The 19,198-nt window shown below is 64.9% G+C and overlaps 1 protein-coding gene across 1 annotated transcript; it reads left to right on the top strand.

The window, feature by feature from the left end:
- Positions 1-463: 463 nt before the first annotated feature.
- LOC102462213 (transitional endoplasmic reticulum ATPase-like) lies at positions 464-18,949 on the top strand. The gene is made up of 18 exons (XM_075902242.2): positions 464-511; positions 1,486-1,597; positions 2,679-2,851; positions 8,091-8,233; positions 8,436-8,566; positions 9,472-9,603; positions 9,976-10,078; positions 10,577-10,710; positions 11,102-11,237; positions 11,579-11,691; positions 12,012-12,176; positions 12,250-12,372; positions 13,455-13,667; positions 14,236-14,414; positions 14,936-15,065; positions 17,128-17,286; positions 17,539-17,690; positions 18,062-18,949. The coding sequence occupies exons 1-18, from the start codon at positions 492-494 to the stop codon at positions 18,180-18,182; spliced, it is 2,439 nt and encodes an 812-aa protein (XP_075758357.2). The 5' UTR covers positions 464-491; the 3' UTR covers positions 18,183-18,949.
- The last annotated feature ends 249 nt before the right edge of the window (positions 18,950-19,198 follow it).

Below are 19,198 nucleotides of genomic sequence, written 5' to 3'. Positions count from 1 at the left end.
ACCACACCTCCTCCTGCCCCCAAACGCATCTCTCCCAACCCCCCATCTCCTCCCCACCCTCCCTTCCTCCCCTCCTGAGCATCCCCCCACAACACAGCCTCTTTCCCAAACCCACCTCCCCACTCCCCATCAACCCCCTTTCCCAACCCCCCCATCCCCTGCACCCCCCACCAGCCGCCAACTCACCACTGCCCCCTAAACGCCCCCCAACTCTGGGATTCCCCAGGCCCAACCCCACCCCCCAACCATTACCCTCCGCCCCCCAGCCCCACCCTCCTCCAAACCCCCCAACTCCACTTGGCCCCCCAGTGTCTTCGGTCACCCCCCCGTCTGCCCCTCCCCGCGTGTCCGCCCACGGCTGCTCCGGGCGGGGGGGGGGGGCGCTGGGCGGGGCCGGGCTCAGCCGGGGCGGTGGCGGGTCGGGCCGGGCACAGGCAGCAGCGGCCAGGCGGGCGCTACGGGCCGGGCCAGGCGGGGGCAGCGCAGCCGAGATGCCGGGCCCGGGCGGGGAGTAAGTGGGGGCGCTCGGGGGGCGGGGGCGCCACCCTCCTGGTGGGGGGGAGCGGCGGGGGGGGGCCTCCTGCAAACCCCTCCCCCCCGCAAACCCCTCCCCCCCCCCCGCTCCAGCTGGGCAGGAGGCTCCGCCGGGGGAAGGGGCTGGAAAAGTTTGGTCCAACTTGCAGGGTGGGGGGCTGCCCCGGGAGGGGGGGGGCTGCCCCGGGTGTGTTGTTGTGGGGGGGGGGGGGGGTGCCGGTGCCTATAACAGGCGATGAGCCCAGGCCGCGGGATATTTATAGGGGAAGCGCTTGGCACCGGCCGGGGTGAAACACGATCCGCTCCGTCCCTCCCCCACGCAGCCACCCAGCCGGGGCTGGCACAGGGCAGCCCCTCCCCGTGACTCCGGCGGTGCGGAGGGTGTTTACAAGCGCCTTGGCGCCTCCCCCCCCAGCAGTGGGGGACACGGAGAGCTGCCGGACCTGGGTCCCGAACCCCCGGGCCAGAGCCGGCGGTGGGAGGGAGCAGGTCTCTTACTCTGCACATGCCCAGTCAGGCTCCCCCCCCCCCCCTCCGCAGGCATCTGCCCAGTCTCCCAAATCCTAGCGCCCCTCCCCAGTGTCCCCCCACAATCCCCCAGGGGCCTGGCTGAGAACAACTTTGCCTGGCTGCAGGCCCCCCCGCCCCCACTGCCCCACCCTTTAGTGTCTGTGACCCACCTCAGGTCCAGCTACAATTGCCTTGCGGCTCCCCCTTCACAATGCAAAGTGCTCTAGGTTGCGTTGTGCCCCCCTCAAGTCAGGGCCCCGGACCCCCCCTCAGCTCTGGGATTCCCCAGCTCAGGCAGAGCTGGGGTCTGAAGGCCCCTCTGCGGTTCTCTGCCCCACCCCCAAGGAGCCCCGGGCTGCTCTGGTGTGAAGGGCCTCGGGGGGGAGGGGGGCTGGCTCCATTCCTTTTGGGGAGACCCCCTGACCCTTCTCCCCTCCACAGCCCCAAGGGGGAGGATTACTCCACGGCCATCCTGCGGCAGAAGCATCGGCCCAACCGGCTGGTGGTGGATGAAGCAGTGAATGAGGACAACAGCATTGTCACCCTGTCGCAGGTACAGCCCCCCGGGGGGTCCCACCGCCCAGCCAGCCGCCTGGCTGAGCCCCTTCCCCTGCAGGGAGGCAAGGCAAGAGGCTCCGGTTGCCCCTGGGAGCTCCCTGCTGCACCTCGGGACGCTCACGGCAAATTCCCGCTCCCTGCTCCTAATGCACCTCCTCTCTCAACTCTTGGGCTGTGTCTAGACTGGCCAGTTTTTCCGGAAAATCAGCCACTTTTCTGGAAAAACTTGCCAGCTGTCTACACTGGCCGCTTGAATTTCCGCAGAAGCACTGACGATCTCATGTAAGATTGTCAGTGTCCTTGCGGAAATACTATGCTGCTCCCGTTCGGGCAAAAGTCCTTTTGCACAAAACTTTTGCGCAAAAGGGCCAGTGTAGACAGCCCAGATTTGTTTTCCGCAAAAAAGCCCCGATCGCGAAAATGGCGATCGGGGCTTTTTTGCGGAAATCGCGTCTAGATTGGCACGGACGCTTATCCGTAAAAAGTGCTTTTGCGGAAAAGCGTCCGTGCCAATCTAGACGCTCTGTTCCGAAAATGCTTTAAATGGAAAACTTTTCCGTTAAAAGCATTTCCGGAAAATCGTGCCAGTCTAGACGTAGCCTTAGAGAATCGCCTGTTAGTAGCAGTACAGAGGCTAAGACTCATAGCTGGGCAGGCTGGGTTCCACATGTGTCCACACCCCTACACATGTTGTCTATACATGCCATCTACATACACGCACACCCACCCACTATCTACACTCACCTCCATGTGCATCAGGTACCCCCAATATACACACACATTTACCATGTGCACATGTTCATTATTCACACATTGCACGTGCATAAACCATGCACACACGCACAGCCCACACAGATACACACTCCCTGTGTACCAGCCCCATGCACCATGCCCATGCGTACTATCCCCATGCACCCACGCGCACATGCAACATGCACATGCCCGCTACAAGCACACACTCCCATAGGCACCATGCACATGTACCCTGCATGTACCCCCCGACCAGGCTTGCCTACGCACACACTGTACACAGGCCCCCATGCCCTGTGGGCTATCACTGCCTGTCTCCGTCGCAGACCAAGATGGAGGAGCTGCACTTGTTCCGGGGGGACACGGTGCTGCTGAAGGGCAAGAAGCGCCGGGAGACGGTCTGCATCGTCCTCACCGATGACTCCTGCCAGAGCGAGAAGATCCGCATGAACCGAGTCACCCGCAACAACCTCCGCGTGCGCTTGGGTGACGTGGTGAGGTGAGTGCCAGGTGTACCCCTCCCCTGCAGTGCTGCAGCTAAGCAGGGGCTGGCCTGCTCAGGTGCAGATGGGAGACTGCACTAGGGAACCCCTGGGGTGCTCAGGGCTGGGTGTCACTTTCCTACCACCTGCCTTTTGTGCTGGGGTGGGCAGTACATTTTAATGGGGGGCCATGCCAAGATTTTGTCGGGGGCCACACGTCTATGGAGGAGGTACCAGGTCTGGGGCGGCAGTTGAGTGCAGAAGGGAGCTTGGGGTAGCGGACTGGGGTGCAGGAGAGGGTGTGGGGTCTGAGAGGGAGTTTAGGTGAAAGAGCGGGTTGTGATCTGGGGTGCAGGGTCTGAGAGAGGGTCTGGGTGTAGGAGAGGATTATGCCCTGGGGGAGGGGTGTAGGAGGGGGTGCAGGGTCTGGGAGGTTGTGACCTGGAGGAGGTGGGGAGAGGGAGGACAGAGAGTTTGGGTGGTGGCCCGGGGAAGGTAGTTGGAAGGAGAGAGCGGGTGGGGTGCTAGAGGAAGGCTCTGGCCCAGAGAGCTTACCTAGGCTGCTCCCAGCTAGCAGCCCTGCAGGAATCTGACTGTCTGCTGCAGTCCCAGCTGGGGGAAACCTTGGGCTGCTTCATGTGGCTCTGCTCCAGCAAAATGTCTTAGCTCTTATTGGCCAGAAACTGGCCAATGGGAGCTGACAGATTTGGCGGAGGGAGAGGGGGGGCAGTGAGCACAGCCTCCCCCTCCCTCCCCAATGTCCAGAGCACAGAGCAGCCAGCTGTTTAAAGCAGCATGAGTTGCTCTGTGACGAAGGCTTCCTGCAAGGTGGCTGGGGGCTGCATGCAGTGGCTTGGCGGGCCAGATGTAGCCCATGGGCCGCATATTGCCCACCCCTGGCTTAGCGAGAGGAAACCATGGCTGTCTCTGCCGGGGGTCAGTCCCCCAGTCCCGGGAAACACTGTCCCCCCGTTTCACCCTATGCAGCCCCTGCTGTCCCTCTGCAGGTGAGTGAGAGGCACACGGCAGCCTCCGGGCATCCCTTAGAGACCTAGCCGGGCTCGCTGAACAGCCGCAGCACACCCAGCTCGGGCTCAGGTCACCGCGCTTCGTCTGCCGGGACAACCAGCCAAAGCCCCTTTAACAAAGGGAAGAGAGACTCGTAGAAACATTGGGAACAAATGGTTCGGTATGTAGCCTGGGAAGGAATGCCAGTGACATCTGGGTGGGCAGGGCTTGCCAGACACAATAGCAGTCGCATTCTAGAGGCTGGACTAGTTCAGCTCGATCCTTTGGTGTCCTAGAAAGAGCAAACCTCAGCTCAGAGGCCGCCCGGCCCTTCTCAGCCAGGCCTCGCTGGGAGCTGGTTTTCAGGAGACACGGCGCTGCAGCCGCTCTGCTGGGTAAAGGTGCCTGGTCTCTGCTACTCCCAAAGACATTTGAAAACAGACCCGAGCTGGCGGGTGGCCTTCTGCCACGTGTCCGGCCTGCAGAGTTGGCTGCCTCTTGTCAATTGCACAGTCCTGAGTAGCAGGCGGCTTCTTATCCAAGTAGACTGACGTTGGGCGGGACTTGATACGTAGCCCAGCGGCACCCAACGCCTCCCTATTAGTCCAGGCCCACCGCTGGAACACGGCCTGCAGCTTTGATCAGCCCCCCGCTCAAATACACAAATAGTAGAAACGAGAGAGGCACAGATGTGGGCCACAAAAAGGATTAGAGGGATGCTTGGACACCTGGCGTGGCAGGCAGGGGAAGGCTCTGCCTTCCCAAACTGCCAGGCGTAGCCCTGCCCACATTCCACCCCCAGGACGCCTGCGGGGCGGAGTGTTGCTGCCCCCAGCGCCCGCCCTCCCTGTGCTCCTGGGCTGGAGAGGCAGGGCTGAGCCAGGCCATGTGGCTGGGCCATGCTGTGTGCTCTCTGCCCTTCCCAAGGCTGGAGAGGCTGGGGCGAGTGTGTGCCCACCTGCTCTCTTCCTCTCCCCCTGGTTGGAGGGGGAATGCACACAGGGCGCATTGCCCTGCCTTCCCATAGGGGTGGGGCCTCAGAAGAAGGGACGGGGTTGAAGGTGGGGGCTGGGGGTCTGCCTCCCCCAGCTGTGCCTTCACCACCCACCCATGGGAGAATGGAACAGTTTCCATAATAGAGGAGATTAAACAGACCAGGACTTTTCATCTTAGAAAAGAGACAAGTGAGGGGGATGTGACGGGGTGTATCGAATCAGGAGTAGAGAAAGGGAACTGGAAATAGTTATTTACCCCTTCACATAACACAAGAACTAGGGATCACCCCAGCAGGGTTAAAGCAGGGGCTGTCAACCTTTCCAAACTACTGTTCCCTTTTCAAGAGTCTGATTTTTCTTGTATAGCCATGAGTTCACTTAAAAGCTACTTGCTTGCAAAATGAGGCATAAGTGGCCCAAATCACTAGTACTGATACATCACTGACTTCCTCCTTCTGACCATATCGTTCTGAAATCAATCGACTGGCTCTAAATATTGTACTTGCATTCAGTGTGCAGCAGAGAGAGCACACTAAGCAAGTTGTGCTTTGCACTGCCTTCTGTAGTGCCTTTTCTGTAGCTCGCACAACTCGACAGCTCTCTAGATGAGTCGAGAAGATGCCTGCACCCCCAATTGAGAATCACTGGTTTAAAACAAAGACAAGGAAGAACTTCTTCACACAACGCAACTGGTGTAACTCCTTGTCAGGGAATGCAGGGCCGGTCAAAAGTCTAACTGGGTTCCAGAAAGAATGAGACACATTCCTGGAGTCCAGTAATAGTCCAGGGATGGTCCAGTGGAGTCCAGTGTTGGTCCAGGAATGGCTGCCAGCCAAGATGGCCAGGGACACAACCCTGCGTCCTGGGTGTCCCTAAGCCGCTGGCTGGAAAAAGCCGCAACGGGACGAGGGATGGATCCAGTCCGTAGCTGCCCTGTTCTGTTGGTTCCTTTGGAAGCCCCTGGCACTGGCCACAGTCCGAGGACAGGACGCTGGGCTAGCTGGGTCATTGGGCTCACCCAGGGTGGCTCTTGCTATGTTGTTAATACACAATGAGCAGCTCTTTGCTGGAGGCCCATCGCCTCCTCGGGGCCTGCCTTTAAGAACAGGCTTCCGGGGGAAGATGCATCAGTTTGTCCGGCTTAGTATCCACAGACATTGCAACCTCACCTGCCACCCTCCAATGTATGGGAGGTGGAGGCTCAGTGGTGGGTGCTCTCCCCAGCAGTCAGCACTAGGGGGCGCTGTCCTGCCAGGAGAGGGGGCTCAGCAGGAAGTGCTCCCTGGCAGTTGGCATGAGGGGGTTGGGCTCTGTGCTGCAGGAAATGGAGGGCTCAGCAGAGGGCACTCTCCATGGAAGTGGGCACTGGAGGTGCCGTGCTGCATGGGGTGGGGGGCTCAGTAGGGGGCGCCGTGCTGCAGGAGGCACTGTAGGGGGCGCTCTCCCTGGTGGTTGGTACTGAGGGCGTGGTGCTGTAGGGGGTGCTGTAGGGGGCGCTTTCCCTGGTGGTTGGCAGTGGGGGTGTCGTGCTGCATGGGGTGGGGGCTCAATAGGGGGTGTTGTGCTGCAGGGAGTGTTATAGGGGGCGCTATGGGGCGCTCTCCCTGGTGGTTGGCACTGAGGGTTGGCAGTGGGGACGCCGTGCTGCAGGGGGCGCTATAGGGGCGCTCTCCCTGGCGGTTGGCACTGAGGGTGCCGTGCTGCAGGAGGCGCTATAGGGGCGCTCTCCCTGGCGGTTGGCACTGAGGGTGCCCTGCTGTAGGGGGCGCTATAGGGGCGCTCTCCCTGGCGGTTGGCACTGAGGGTGCCGTGCTGCAGGAGGCGCTATAGGGGCGCTCTCCCTGGCGGTTGGCACTGAGGGTGCCCTGCTGTAGGGGGCGCTATAGGGGCGCTCTCCCTGGCGGTTGGCACTGGGGGTGCCGTGCTGCAGGAGGCGCTATAGGGGCGCTCTCCCTGGCGGTTGGCACTGAGGGTGCCGTGCTGCAGGAGGCGCTATAGGGGCGCTCTCCCTGGCGGTTGGCACTGAGGGTGCCCTGCTGTAGGGGGCGCTATAGGGGCGCTCTCCCTGGCGGTTGGCACTGAGGGTGCCGTGCTGCAGGGGGCGCTATAGGGGCACTCTCCCTGGCGGTTGGCACTGAGGGTGCCGTGCTGCAGGAGGTGCTATAGGGGCGCTCTCCCTGGCGGTTGGCACTGAGGGTGCCGTGCTGCAGGGGGCGCTATAGGGGCACTCTCCCTGGCGGTTGGCACTGAGGGTGCCGTGCTGCAGGAGGTGCTATAGGGGCGCTCTCCCTGGCGGTTGGCACTGAGGGTGCCGTGCTGCAGGAGGTGCTATAGGGGGCGCTCTCCCTGGCAGTTGGCACTGAGGGTGCCCTGCTGCAGGGGGCGCTATAGGGGGCGCTCTCCCTGGCGGTTGGCACTGAGGGTGCCGTGCTGCAGGGGGCGCTATAGGGGCGCTCTCCCTGGCGGTTGGCACTGGGGGCGCCCTGCTGTAGGGGGCGCTATAGGGGCGCTCTCCCTGGCGGTTGGCACTGAGGGTGCCCTGCTGTAGGGGGCGCTATAGGGGCGCTCTCCCTGGCGGTTGGCACTGAGGGTGCCCTGCTGCAGGAGGCGCTATAGGGGCGCTCTCCCTGGCGGTTGGCACTGAGGGTGCCGTGCTGCAGGGGGCGCTATAGGGGCGCTCTCCCTGGCGGTTGGCACTGAGGGTGCCGTGCTGCAGGGGGCGCTATAGGGGCGCTCTCCCTGGCGGTTGGCACTGAGGGTGCCGTGCTGCAGGGGGCGCTATAGGGGCGCTCTCCCTGGCGGTTGGCACTGGGGGCGCCCTGCTGTAGGGGGCGCTATAGGGGCGCTCTCCCTGGCGGTTGGCACTGAGGGTGCCCTGCTGTAGGGGGCGCTATAGGGGCGCTCTCCCTGGTGGTTGGCACTGAGGGTGCCGTGCTGCAGGAGGCGCTATAGGGGCGCTCTCCCTGGCGGTTGGCACTGAGGGTGCCGTGCTGCAGGGGGCGCTATAGGGGGCGCTCTCCCTGGCGGTTGGCACTGAGGGTGCCGTGCTGCAGGGGGCGCTATAGGGGCGCTCTCCCTGGTGGTTGGCACTGAGGGTGCCCTGCTGCAGGGGGCGCTATAGGGGCGCTTTCCCTGGCGGTTGGCACTGAGGGTGCCGTGCTGCAGGGGGCGCTATAGGGGGCGCTCTCCCTGACGGTTGGCACTGGGGGCGCCGTGCGGCAACTGCCAGGCTGAGCTGGGGTCTGCCCTGCAGCATCCAGGCCTGCCCAGACGTGAAGTACGGGAAGCGGATCCATGTGCTGCCCATTGATGACACCATCGTGGGCCTGACCGGGAACCTGTTTGACGTGTACCTGAAGCCCTACTTCCTGGAGGCCTATCGGCCTGTGCACAAAGGTGAGCTGGGGAGGGGGGGCTGAGACTGACCCCCCCTTCCTGGGCCACGGTGCAGGTTGGCACCTGGGGGGGCAGCACAGGGCTGGCTGCCTTGGAGGAGGAGGGAGTTGCCTGGAGCCCCTGCCCAGCAGAGGGGGGCTCCCCCCAGGTGTGGGCCCATCTCCCCCGCCCTGCCGGCTCTGTAATGATGCCCCCCCCCCAGGCGACATCTTCCTGGTGCGCGGCGGGATGCGGGCCGTGGAGTTCAAGGTCGTGGAGGTGGATCCGAACCCCCACTGCATCGTGGCTCCCGACACCGTCATCCACTGTGAGGGCGAGCCCATCAAGAGGGAGGTGGGTGCAGTCCCCCCGTACCCGTCTGTGGGCGCCCAAGTGACTATTGGATCCTGGGATGGGGCAGGGCCCATGGTGCTGGATCCAGGAGGGCGGGGCAGGGCCCAAGGTGCTGGATCCCGGAGGGGGGGGGCAGGGCCCAAGGTGCTGGATCCGGGAGGGCGGGGCAGGGCCCAAGGTGCTGGATCCCGGAGGGGGGGGGGCAGGGCCCAAGGTGCTGGATCCGGGAGGGCGGGGCAGGGCCCAAGGTGCTGGATCCCGGAGGGGGGGGGCAGGGCCCAAGGTGCTGGATCCCGGAGGGGGGGGGCAGGGCCCAAGGTGCTGGATCCCGGAGGGCGGGGCAGGGCCCAAGGTGCTGGATCCGGGGGGGGGGGCAGGGCCCAAGGTGCTGGATCCGGGAGGGGGGGGCAGGGCCCAAAGTGCTGGATCCGGGAGGGGGGGGCAGGGCCCAAGGTGCTGGATCCGGGAGGGGGGGGGCAGGGCCCAAGGTGCTGGATCCGGGAGGGGGGGGCAGGGCCCAAAGTGCTGGATCCGGGAGGGGGGGGGCAGGGCCCAAGGTGCTGGATCCAGGAGGGCGGAGCAGGGGCCAAGGTGCTGGATCCGGGAGTGGGGAGCAGGGCCCATGGTACTGGATCCGGGGGGGGGGAGGGGCAGGGCCCATGGTGCTGGGCCTAGATGAGGGGCAGGGCCCAAGGTGGTGGATTGGGGGAGGGGAGCAGGACCCATGGTGCTGGGCCTAGTTGGGGGCAGAGCCCACAGTGCAGGCCCCACGGTGGTGCTGGGTGTCAGGGGGTAATGTGGGGATCGGGTCTGGTCCCTGAGGGGAGGGGGTGGGTGCAGGTCTCAGTGCGGCTGTTGGGGGTGGGGGGCCAGCTTGGCCGCCCCGTGACCCCCGTGGCCCTCAGGACGAGGAGGAGAGCCTGAATGACGTGGGCTATGACGACATCGGGGGCTGCCGGAAGCAGCTGGCTCAGATCAAGGAGATGGTGGAGCTGCCCCTGCGCCACCCGGCTCTCTTCAAAGCCATCGGCGTCAAGGTACCGCGAGCCCGGCCCGAGCGGATCTCGCCACTAGGGCATCCCGGCCTAAACCGCCCCAGCGCCCCCCTCCGAGCTGGGGCCCGGCCTAGTCTGCCACGTTTTCTACATTTCCCCCCCACCACGAGGGCTGCCACGTTATTCTTCGGGACGCTGCCGTCTCTGCAGGACCCACGTGCTGGGGCCTGCACCCCTCCCTGCACCCCCTAGGACAGGGCCCTTTCAGCCCTAACACCCCAAGGCGGTCACCCCCCACCCTGCCAGGGGACCTGCTTGCGTCTGCCCCCCCCCCCCCATTTGCACCCAGGGAGGCTGCGTTGGGCCCTTTTCCTCTTGGCCTCCTCTCGCCAGCCGGGTCTTTTCCGTCCTCAGCCGCCCCGCGGCATCCTGCTGTACGGGCCCCCTGGCACCGGGAAAACTCTGGTGGCCCGAGCCGTGGCCAATGAAACTGGAGCCTTCTTCTTCCTCATTAACGGTGAGAGACGTGGGGCGAGGGGCGGGGAGTCCGCCTGTCGGTCCAGCTGTGCGTCTGTCCCCACGCGTGCCTGTCCGTCCCCACAGACACCCCCCTCTCATCTCTGGCACTTCTCGTGCGCCCCTCACTGTGGCCTCTGGCTGCCCTCCCGCTGGGCTGCCTGGCCCACAGCTCCGTCAGGGCGCTGGGGCAGGGGAGGGCTGGGCGCCCTCGGTTTTTCCCTTTGCCCCGGCGCTCTCCAACGCCGGGATGGTGAAAATGCCACGTGCGGAGCTGGGCCGCTGGCGCAGAGGCCCCATTGTGCCCTGTGGTTTTCGTGGCTTCCTGACCCCTTGCTGTGGATCCCGTTCTGCCCTGAAACATGCGGGTGGCTGGCCCCTGCCATGGCCCTGGGGACCAGCATCGCTCCCTGCATGCACAGCCCTGTGCCCCAGCCCTGTGCGCTGCATCTCAGCGCTTTGCAAGGGATCCCTCGAGTAAGAGCCCGTCTCCTCCCAGGCCCGGAGATCATGAGCAAGCTGGCGGGCGAGTCAGAGAGCAACCTGCGCAAAGCCTTTGAGGAGGCCGAGAAGAACGCACCGGCCATCATCTTCATCGATGAGCTGGATGCTATTGCTCCCAAGAGAGAGAAGGTGAGACGGGGCCAGGGATCCCAGCTTAAACAGCCCCCCCATGTTCCACCCCAGAGCCAGCTGCATCTCAGCCTCAAGAAGGGATCCCTCTGTAAGTGGAAAGTGGGTGCAGGAGCAAGCTGGGGGTGGGGATCTGGGTAGGGGAGGTCTGGGGTGAGAGGACTGGGTGGGAGGGAGGGTGCAGGAGCAGGGTGGGGGCGTGGGGGCTGGGCGGGAAAGTGGGTGCAGGAGCTGGCTGAAGGTGGGGGTCTAGGCAGGAGGGGTACGGGAGCTGCTTCCTCCCCCCGCCAGGCACAGCCCGTTTTTCGGATCCAGACCCCGAGTCCTGGGGGGCGCAGTCACGGGCGCCGCGCGTCTCCCCGTTCTCAGCCTGCGCCCCACCCCCCTGCAGACGCATGGCGAGGTGGAGCGCAGGATCGTGTCCCAGCTGCTGACGCTGATGGACGGCCTGAAGCAGCGCTCCCACGTCATCGTCATGGCTGCCACCAACCGGCCCAACAGCGTCGACCCCGCCCTGCGCAGGTTCGGTAGGTGCCCGGCTGTGGGGCTGCAGGGGGGCATGGGGACCCGCCCACGGCCCTCATTCGGGGAGGCAAGTAAATCCTGGGCTTCCCACCTGCCCCACGCCGCTGCAGTAGCTGGCGATGGACCCCGATGTCCTGGCTCCCAGCCCCCTGCTCTAACCACTAGACTCCCCTCCCTTCCAGAGCTGGGAATGGAACCCAGGCGTCCTAGCAGCCAGCCCCACCCCCGCTGCTCTGACCCAATAGACCCCGCTCCCCTGCTCCGGTTGCTGCCCCCAGGCCCTGCTCCTGGGGCACGAAGGTTCCACACCCTGGGTTGGGACCCACCTCCTCACCTTCCCCAGGGCGCTTTGACCGGGAGATCGACATCGGCATCCCGGACTCAGTGGGGCGGCTGGAGATCCTGCAGATCCACACCAAGAACATGAAGCTGGCCGAGGACGTGGATCTGGAGCGGGTGAGGGGGCGGGGCTGGATGGGGCCGGGGGGGAGAGCTGGGGGGAGGGCCAGGGGTCTGCATAGATGGGGCAGGGGAAGGATCATGTGTGCTTAGGTAGAGGGTGTGGCAGGGGAGCTGTGCCCTCCCCCCCACACCCGTCCGTGCGCCCATGGCTGGCTGGCCCCTCCCTGTAGCTTCATCCCCAGCTAAGCCCTCCCCTGGATGGTCCCATCCACTGGCCGGCCCCTCCCCACGGGTGTCCCGTGGCTGCTGCTCCCTGTGGCCCCCATTCCCAGCCTGCCCCCGGCGGCCCAGTGTCAGGCGCCCTGTGGCTGCAGGTGGCCAGCGAGACGCACGGGCACGTGGGCGCGGACCTGGCGGCGCTGTGCTCCGAGGCGGCGCTCCAGGCCATCCGCAAGAAGATGAGCGTCATCGACCTGGAGGACGACACCATCGACGCCGACATCCTCAACGCCATGGCCGTCACCATGGACGACTTCCAGGTAACCGGGCAACAACCCCCCCAGCCCCCATCCCGAGGCCAGGCCCCTAATGCTCCCTTCCCCACCCCCGCAGTGGGCTCTCAACCAGAGCAACCCGTCGGCGCTGCGGGAGACGGTGGTGGAGGTGCCCCACGTCTGCTGGGAGGACATTGGGGGGCTGCAGGAGGTGAAGCGAGAGCTGCAGGAGCTGGTTCAGGTGAGCGGGGAGCTAAGCAACGACCAATCCTTTGGGATGGGACCCCCAAGGGCTTCTCCAGGGTGGGAGGCATGTTCCCTACTCGGTGCCTGCGCCAGTGCCCCAGTGCAATGCTAGGGGGCGCTGTGGGGCAGGAAGCAGGGTGGGGGCCAGGGAGAAGGGCGGGGGCTCAGCAGGGGGTGCTCTGGGGCAGGGAGCAGGGCGGGGCTCAGCAGGGGGCGCTGTGGGACAGGGAGCAGGGCGGGGCTCAGCAGGGGGCGCTGTGGGACAGGGAGGAGGGCGGGGCTCAGCAGGGGGCGCTGTGGGGCAGGGAGGAGGGCGGGGCTCAGCAGGGGGTGCTCTGGGGCAGGGAGGAGGGCGGGGACTCAGCAGGGGGCGCTGTATGCAGGGAGCAGGGCGGGGCTCAGCAGGGGGCGCTGTGGGACAGGGAGCAGGGCGGGGCTCAGCAGGGGGCGCTGTGGGACAGGGAGGAGGGCGAGGCTCAGCAGGGGCTGCGGTGGGGCAGTGAGGAGGGCAGGGCTCAGCAGGGGGTGCTGTGGGGCAGAGAGGAGGGCAGGGCTCAGCAGGGGGTGCTGTGGGACAGGGAGCAGGGCGGGAGCTCAGCAGGGGGTGCTGTGGGACAGGGAGCAGGGCGGGGGCTCAGCAGGGGGCGCTGTGGGACAGGGAGGAGGGCGGGGCTCAGCAGGGGGTGCTGTGGGACAGGGAACAGGGCGGGGCTCAGCAGGGGGCGCTGTGGGACAGGGAGCAGGGCGGGGCTCAGCAGGGGCTGCGGTGGGGCAGTGAAGAGGGCAGGGCTCAGCAGGGGGCGCTGTGGGACAGGGAGCAGGGCGGGGCTCAGCAGGGGGCGCTGTGGGACAGGGAGCAGGGCGGGGCTCAGCAGGGGGCGCTGTGGGGCAGGAAGGAGGGCGAGGCTCAGCAGGGGGCGCTGTGGGGCAGGGAGGAGGGCGGGGCTCAGCTGAGGGCGCTGGGCTGCAGGGGGTGGGTGGGGGCTTCGCAGGGGACACTTCCACGGTTCAGTGGAGGGAGGAGGCGGTGCCGGCTTTCGGGGGCCCCCCGCCCCTGACTCCAGGCTGGGCCCCCAGTTCCCGGTGGAGTACCCGGACAAGTTCCTGAAGTTCGGCATGACGCCGTCGCGGGGCGTGCTGTTCTACGGGCCGCCCGGCTGTGGCAAGACCCTGCTGGCCAAGGCCATCGCCAACGAGTGCCAGGCCAACTTCGTCTCCATCAAGGGCCCCGAGCTGCTCACCATGTGGTTTGGGGAGTCCGAGGCCAACGTGCGCGACGTCTTCGACAAGGTGCGTGGGGCCTGGAGCTGGTCTGGCTGGGCCTGGGGATTCCCCTCCCCCTGCCCCCCTGGCTGGGCCTTGGGCCCCCCCCACCCACCCAACCAGGCTTTGGGGTGTTGGCGCATGGGGCTCAGCCCTGGCTGTAGGGCGAGCGTTGCCCCCCCACCTGCCGTGCTCCCCAGTGGTGGAGGTGATGCAGGCGCAGGTTTGGGGGGATTCCTGCTATTTGGGGGAGGGGAGCTGCAAGGGGCCCCAGTCTGACTCAGCTGCAGGGGGCCCCTGTTCCAGCAAGTGCGCTCAGCCCTGCCCTGGGGTCCCCCCTCCCATTCTGACCCCCTCAGGTGTCCCCTGGAGGCCCATCCCCTGCCCCTTTCTCTCCCGTGGACCAGGGGAGGGAACCCGCCTGCAGCTATGCCCTCTATTACCACCCCCACCCCGTTCTCTTACCCCGTGGGGGCCCCTTCGCCCCCTGTTCCCTTCCATCTCGTGGTTCCCCTCAGGGTTCCCTTCCCCTGTGGGGGTCCCTCCGCCCCCTGTGCCCTCCCCCCACACCCCACTCTCTCCCTCTGCGCCCCAGGCTCGCCAGGCCGCCCCCTGCATCCTGTTCTTTGACGAGCTGGACTCCATCGCCAAGGCGCGGGGCGGCAGCGCGGGAGACGGCGGGGGGGCTGCCGACCGCGTCATCAACCAGATCCTCACAGAGATGGACGGCATGACCAACAAGAAAACCGTCTTCATCATCGGGGCCACCAACAGGTGAGACCCCGCCCGTCCTCGCAACACACTGCTCCCCAGGCCTGGCCCGTGCGGGGTGGAGCTGCTGGGACCAGGACAGGCCCCTCTGCGTGCTCCTGTCCTGGCGTGGGTGGGACACAGGCCCTGAGAGCTGGAAGGTGGGGCAGGTCCCTGGGGGAATGGGGCAAGATCCCTTTCGGTCCAGGCAGGGTCCATGGGGTGGGGAGGCCCCTGAGGGCAGGAGGTAAACAAGCTCCATGGTGCTGAGGGCGGGTCCGTGGGAGCGAGGGGGCAGGGCGGGCTCTGTGGGGACGGGGTTCCCTGGGAGCGAGGGGATAGGGCAGGCTCTGGGGGAGAGGGGGCGGGGCAGGTCCCTTGCATTGGACGGGGTTCCTGGGGTCAGTCCTAGTGCCAAGGGAGGCCAGCAGTGGGGCTGGGGGTGGGAGCTGCCCCCTCTCTGGGGATGCCCCAGGGCAGGATGCCCCCCGGGGTAGGTGCCGGGCAGGGCCTGAGGGTCTCCGTCACCTCCCCCATGTCCTCAGGCCAGACATCATCGACCCAGCCATCCTGCGCCCTGGGCGTCTGGACCAGCTCATCTATATCCCACTGCCCGATGACGCCTCCCGCGTGGCCATCCTGAGCGCCAACCTGCGCAAGTCGCCTGTGGCCCAGGTGAGGCGCCTGCCCGCCCCCGCGCTCTGCTATGCCCCCCCCCCAGCCTCGCCGCACCTCTTCCCCCACCCCCGCCGCGCTCTGCTCTTGTGCAGCTGCAGCTTTGGCAGCTCGGCTCCTTAGACTTACGATTGTTCCCGAAGTCCCCAGCTCCCACCCTCGCAGGAAACGGGAATTGGGTTTCGTGTTTGCCCAGAAACGAGTTTGCACTCTGGGGGCTGCAGAGAGGAGCTGGAAATGTGAGCCCAGAGGCCGAGGACGAGAACGCAGCTTGCATTGCTCAGCTGTTCAACCCCGCGATTCTTAGGTTGGGCTCATGGATTTTCTCCCCAGGCCTGATGCTTGGGGTTCCAGTGGGGTTGACAACAGTGGGGCAGCTTCCTAAACCCACCCTGCGGGGAAACTGGCACTCCGTGTGCAAGCCTGCGCCCGTGCCCCTGGGCAGAATGAATGTGCGTGTGTGTATTCACCCCAAAGCAGTCCCGTGTTTGTGTAGCCACCCCAAGACAGGTTGTGTGTGTGCGCACGCGCATGTGTGTGTGTGTGTATCCACCCCAAGAGAGATTGTGTGTGTGCGCACACGCATGTGTGTGTGTATCCACCCCAAGAGAGATTGTGTGTGCGCGCACGCGCATGTGTGTGTGTATCCACCCCAAGAGAGATTGTGTGTGTGCGCACGCGCATGTGTGTGTGTGTATATCCACCCCAAGACAGATTGTGTGTGTGCGCACGCGCATGTGTGTGTGTGTATCCACCCCAAGACAGATTGTGTGTGTGCGCACGCGCATGTGTGTGTGTGTGTATCCACCCCAAGAGAGATTGTGTGTGTGCGCACGCGCATGTGTGTGTGCGTATATCCACCCCAAGACAGATTGTGTGTGTGCGCACGCGCATGTGTGTGTGTGTCCACCCCAAGAGAGATTGTGTGTGTGCGCACGCGCATGTGTGTGTGTGTCCACCCCAAGACAGATTGTGTGTGTGCGCACGCGCATGTGTGTGTGTGTCCACCCCAAGAGAGATTGTGTGTGTGCGCACGCGCATGTGTGTGTGTGTGTATCCACCCCAAGAGAGATTGTGCATGGTTGTGTATCCACTCCCAGTTAGCTCCAGTGTGTGTGTCTGGCCCATGATAGTGACCGTGTGTGTCCATGGGCACCCACACACACGTCCCCCACATACGTATGGGTGAGATCCTGTTCACTGTTAGGTTGGGGTCAGTCCGGTCTAAATGGTGAGGCAGCTCCAGATTCCCATGGCCTTGGGTGCAGAGACTGGGCTCTCAGTCCTAGCCTGGGGCGTCGTTTGCTCGGGGGCAAGCCCCCCATCTCCCTGGACAATTTCTAGCAAAATGAAGAAAACCTTTCACTGGCCTCTGAATCGCTCCACAGAATTTACCTTGTGCCAGCAGCAAAAACCAAACTGTTTTGCTACTAAGCTTGCCGCAGTGCCTGATGAGAGCTGTAGCTCCCTCTCTAGGCTGGGCTCCCTGGTCCCAGGCTGCACCGTGGTCTCCCCTCTGGGCAAGAGGAAGGGGGGCATCATGGAGATGTTGTCTGGCCAGGAAGTTTGGTTTATAAAGTAGAACAGGGACATGATATTACTGAACTACATCCCCCACGATGCTCCATGGTTTCCGCTCTTGGAGAGAGAGGGTAGTGCATCATGGGAGGCTGTGGGCATGGTGCATCATGGGAGATGTAGTCTGCCCAGGAGGCCTGGTCCATAGAGGAGAATGGGGATGTGATGCAACTCAACTAGGAGCCCCATGCGACATGGAGGTGACATTTCAGAATCAAAACATTTGTTTTTTGATGAACCCAAATTTTCTGAGGGAAATGGACGCTCTTGATGGCGAAAAACGGTTTTGTCCAAATCAGACTGTCAGAAAAGCGTTTAGATGGAAGGTTCCTATAAGCCTCATGCCAGGCATGGCTGCCTTGTCTCTCTTTCCCTGCCCCACCCCCAGCCCAGCTGTCTCTCTCCCTGGTCCTCTGGGCTGTACCCCCAGCGATGGGCTTTCCCCCACCCCTCACTGGCTCCCTCGTCTCTCTCCACCCCACAGGATGTGGACCTGAACTACCTGGCCAAGATCACCCATGGGTTCTCGGGTGCCGACCTCACTGAGATCTGCCAGCGCGCCTGCAAGCTTGCCATCCGCGAGGCCATCGAGATGGAGATCAAGATGGAGCGGGAACGCCAGCGCCACCCGGAAGCCGTCATGGTATGGGGGGGCGGATCCCACGGGGCAAACCCCTCCCTGCTGCAAGGCTTTGGGGGGACTTGACCCCCCAGATTCCTGATAGCAGGGCAGCAGCACAGTCTGAACTCTTGGCTCACTAGGGGGGTCTCCTTAGCCTGGGAGTCTGCCCCCACCAGGTGAGGGAGTGGGGAGCATGGCTCTTGTTCGCCATGGGGAGCCTCAGCTGATCTGGGCCAGGCCAGGCGTGACCATGTCGTCCCATCCCCCGGGCAGGAGGACGACTACGACCCGGTGCCTGAGATCCGGCGGGATCACTTCGAGGAGGCCATGCGCTTCGCCCGGCGCTCCGTCAGCGACAACGACATCCGCAAGTACGAGATGTTTGCCCAGACGCTGCAGCAGAGCCGCGGCTTCGGCAACTTCAGGTAGGGGGCAGATCCCCGGTGTCCCTTTCGGCCTCGGGACCCCCCTCCCCCGGTCCTCTGGGATCTCCCACCTGCCCCCACCCCTCGCCCATCCCCAGCCCAGCCCTCCCCTCCCCTCCCCATCTCATCCCCCTGGGATCCTCCTGTACCTGCATTCATCTCTGGAAGCTGCCCAGCCCCCAGCCTCTCTTCCACCCTCCCCAGGACCACCCCAGGCTCTGTCTTAGCCTCCTGGCCTTGCTGTCACCCTTAGGCTCTGGACCCTGTCCCTGCACCAGTGGCCCAGCACAAGGACTGGCCTTCACCTGCCCGTGCCAAGGCCGGGGTTCCCTTCCCCCACCCCACTGACCAGGCCTACTCTCTCCCGACAGGTTCCCAGCTGGGAAGCAGAGCGGGGACGGGGGGGCCGACAGCACAGGTGGCTCCCGGGGGGGCGACAGCAGCCGGGGCAGCCTCTTCCAGGAGGAAGGAGACGACGACCTCTACAACTGACCCAAAGCATCAGCCCCGCCCCTTGAGCCAGAGAGCCCTGCCCCCTGCAGCGGGGTGAACTGGAGCACCGACTCTGCCCCTTGCGATGGAAAGCTCCGCCCCCAGCATGAGAGAGCTCCGCCTTCACAACCAGGAAGCCCCGCCCCTCCCTCCAGCGAGCTCTGCCCCAGCAGGCAGCCCCGCTCCCGGGCCAGCTGCAATTCCCCGCATGCACCAGTTGCTTTTCATTGTGTTCTTGTGTGTGGTGACGAAGCCAGGTGTCTCTCCCCAGATCACGGGACCTCGGCATCCCGCAGACTTTGGAGACAGACCCCCACCTCTGTGTCTCCACAGCAGCCCTCCACCGGGGATCACAGCCCCCCCCAGCCATCTGGCTCCACCCAGCCGCCATGGGCAGCCGCCCCGTGCTGGACGGATCCTCCTGCTGACCCTGGCCCCAGCCTGCTGTGTGCTGGTGTGCCTTTCGGATCCGTGGCCCGGCTGGGCGGGCAGCCTGACACACCCTGAGCCCCACACGTGGGGGCTGGCTCTGACACCGGGGGAAAGGTGGGGAGCTGGAAAGACTGGCAGCCAGGCCCCACCCAGTGCCCCTGCCCCCACAGTACCAGAGTTAGTGAGAACCGGGTGGGGCGAAGGGCCCAGTTTTGGGGAGGGGGGGTCTGGAAGTCTTAGGCGAGAATCCAGCTTGCGGGAGCCAGCCTCGTGCATGTGCGTCGGAGCCAGGAGGGGGCTGACGTGGCTGCACCCTAGTAAAGATCTGGATTCTGGAGGCTGTGTCGGCCGTGCACTCTGCCTTTGCGCCGTGACAGAGGAGTGTGTGACTGGCCTGGGTCCCCCATGCAGGGACTGGGACGCGGGCCTGTCCCCTCTGGGGGATGCCAGCTCCTAGTCGGCCACAGGGCAGGGACTGGCTGCCTCAGGGGGGCCGGAAATGGGACACTGGCCTGTCCCCTCTAGGAGGCGCTGACTGATCCAGCCTCAGGGCAGGGGACTGGCTGGGTGGGGGCAGCTGCTGT

This window comes from Pelodiscus sinensis, chromosome 31 (genome assembly GCF_052426305.1).
Source record: "Pelodiscus sinensis isolate ZL-2025 chromosome 31, ASM5242630v1, whole genome shotgun sequence".
NCBI classification, from domain to species: Eukaryota; Metazoa; Chordata; order Testudines; family Trionychidae; genus Pelodiscus; species Pelodiscus sinensis.
This window is presented reverse-complemented; position numbering and strand designations above follow the sequence as displayed.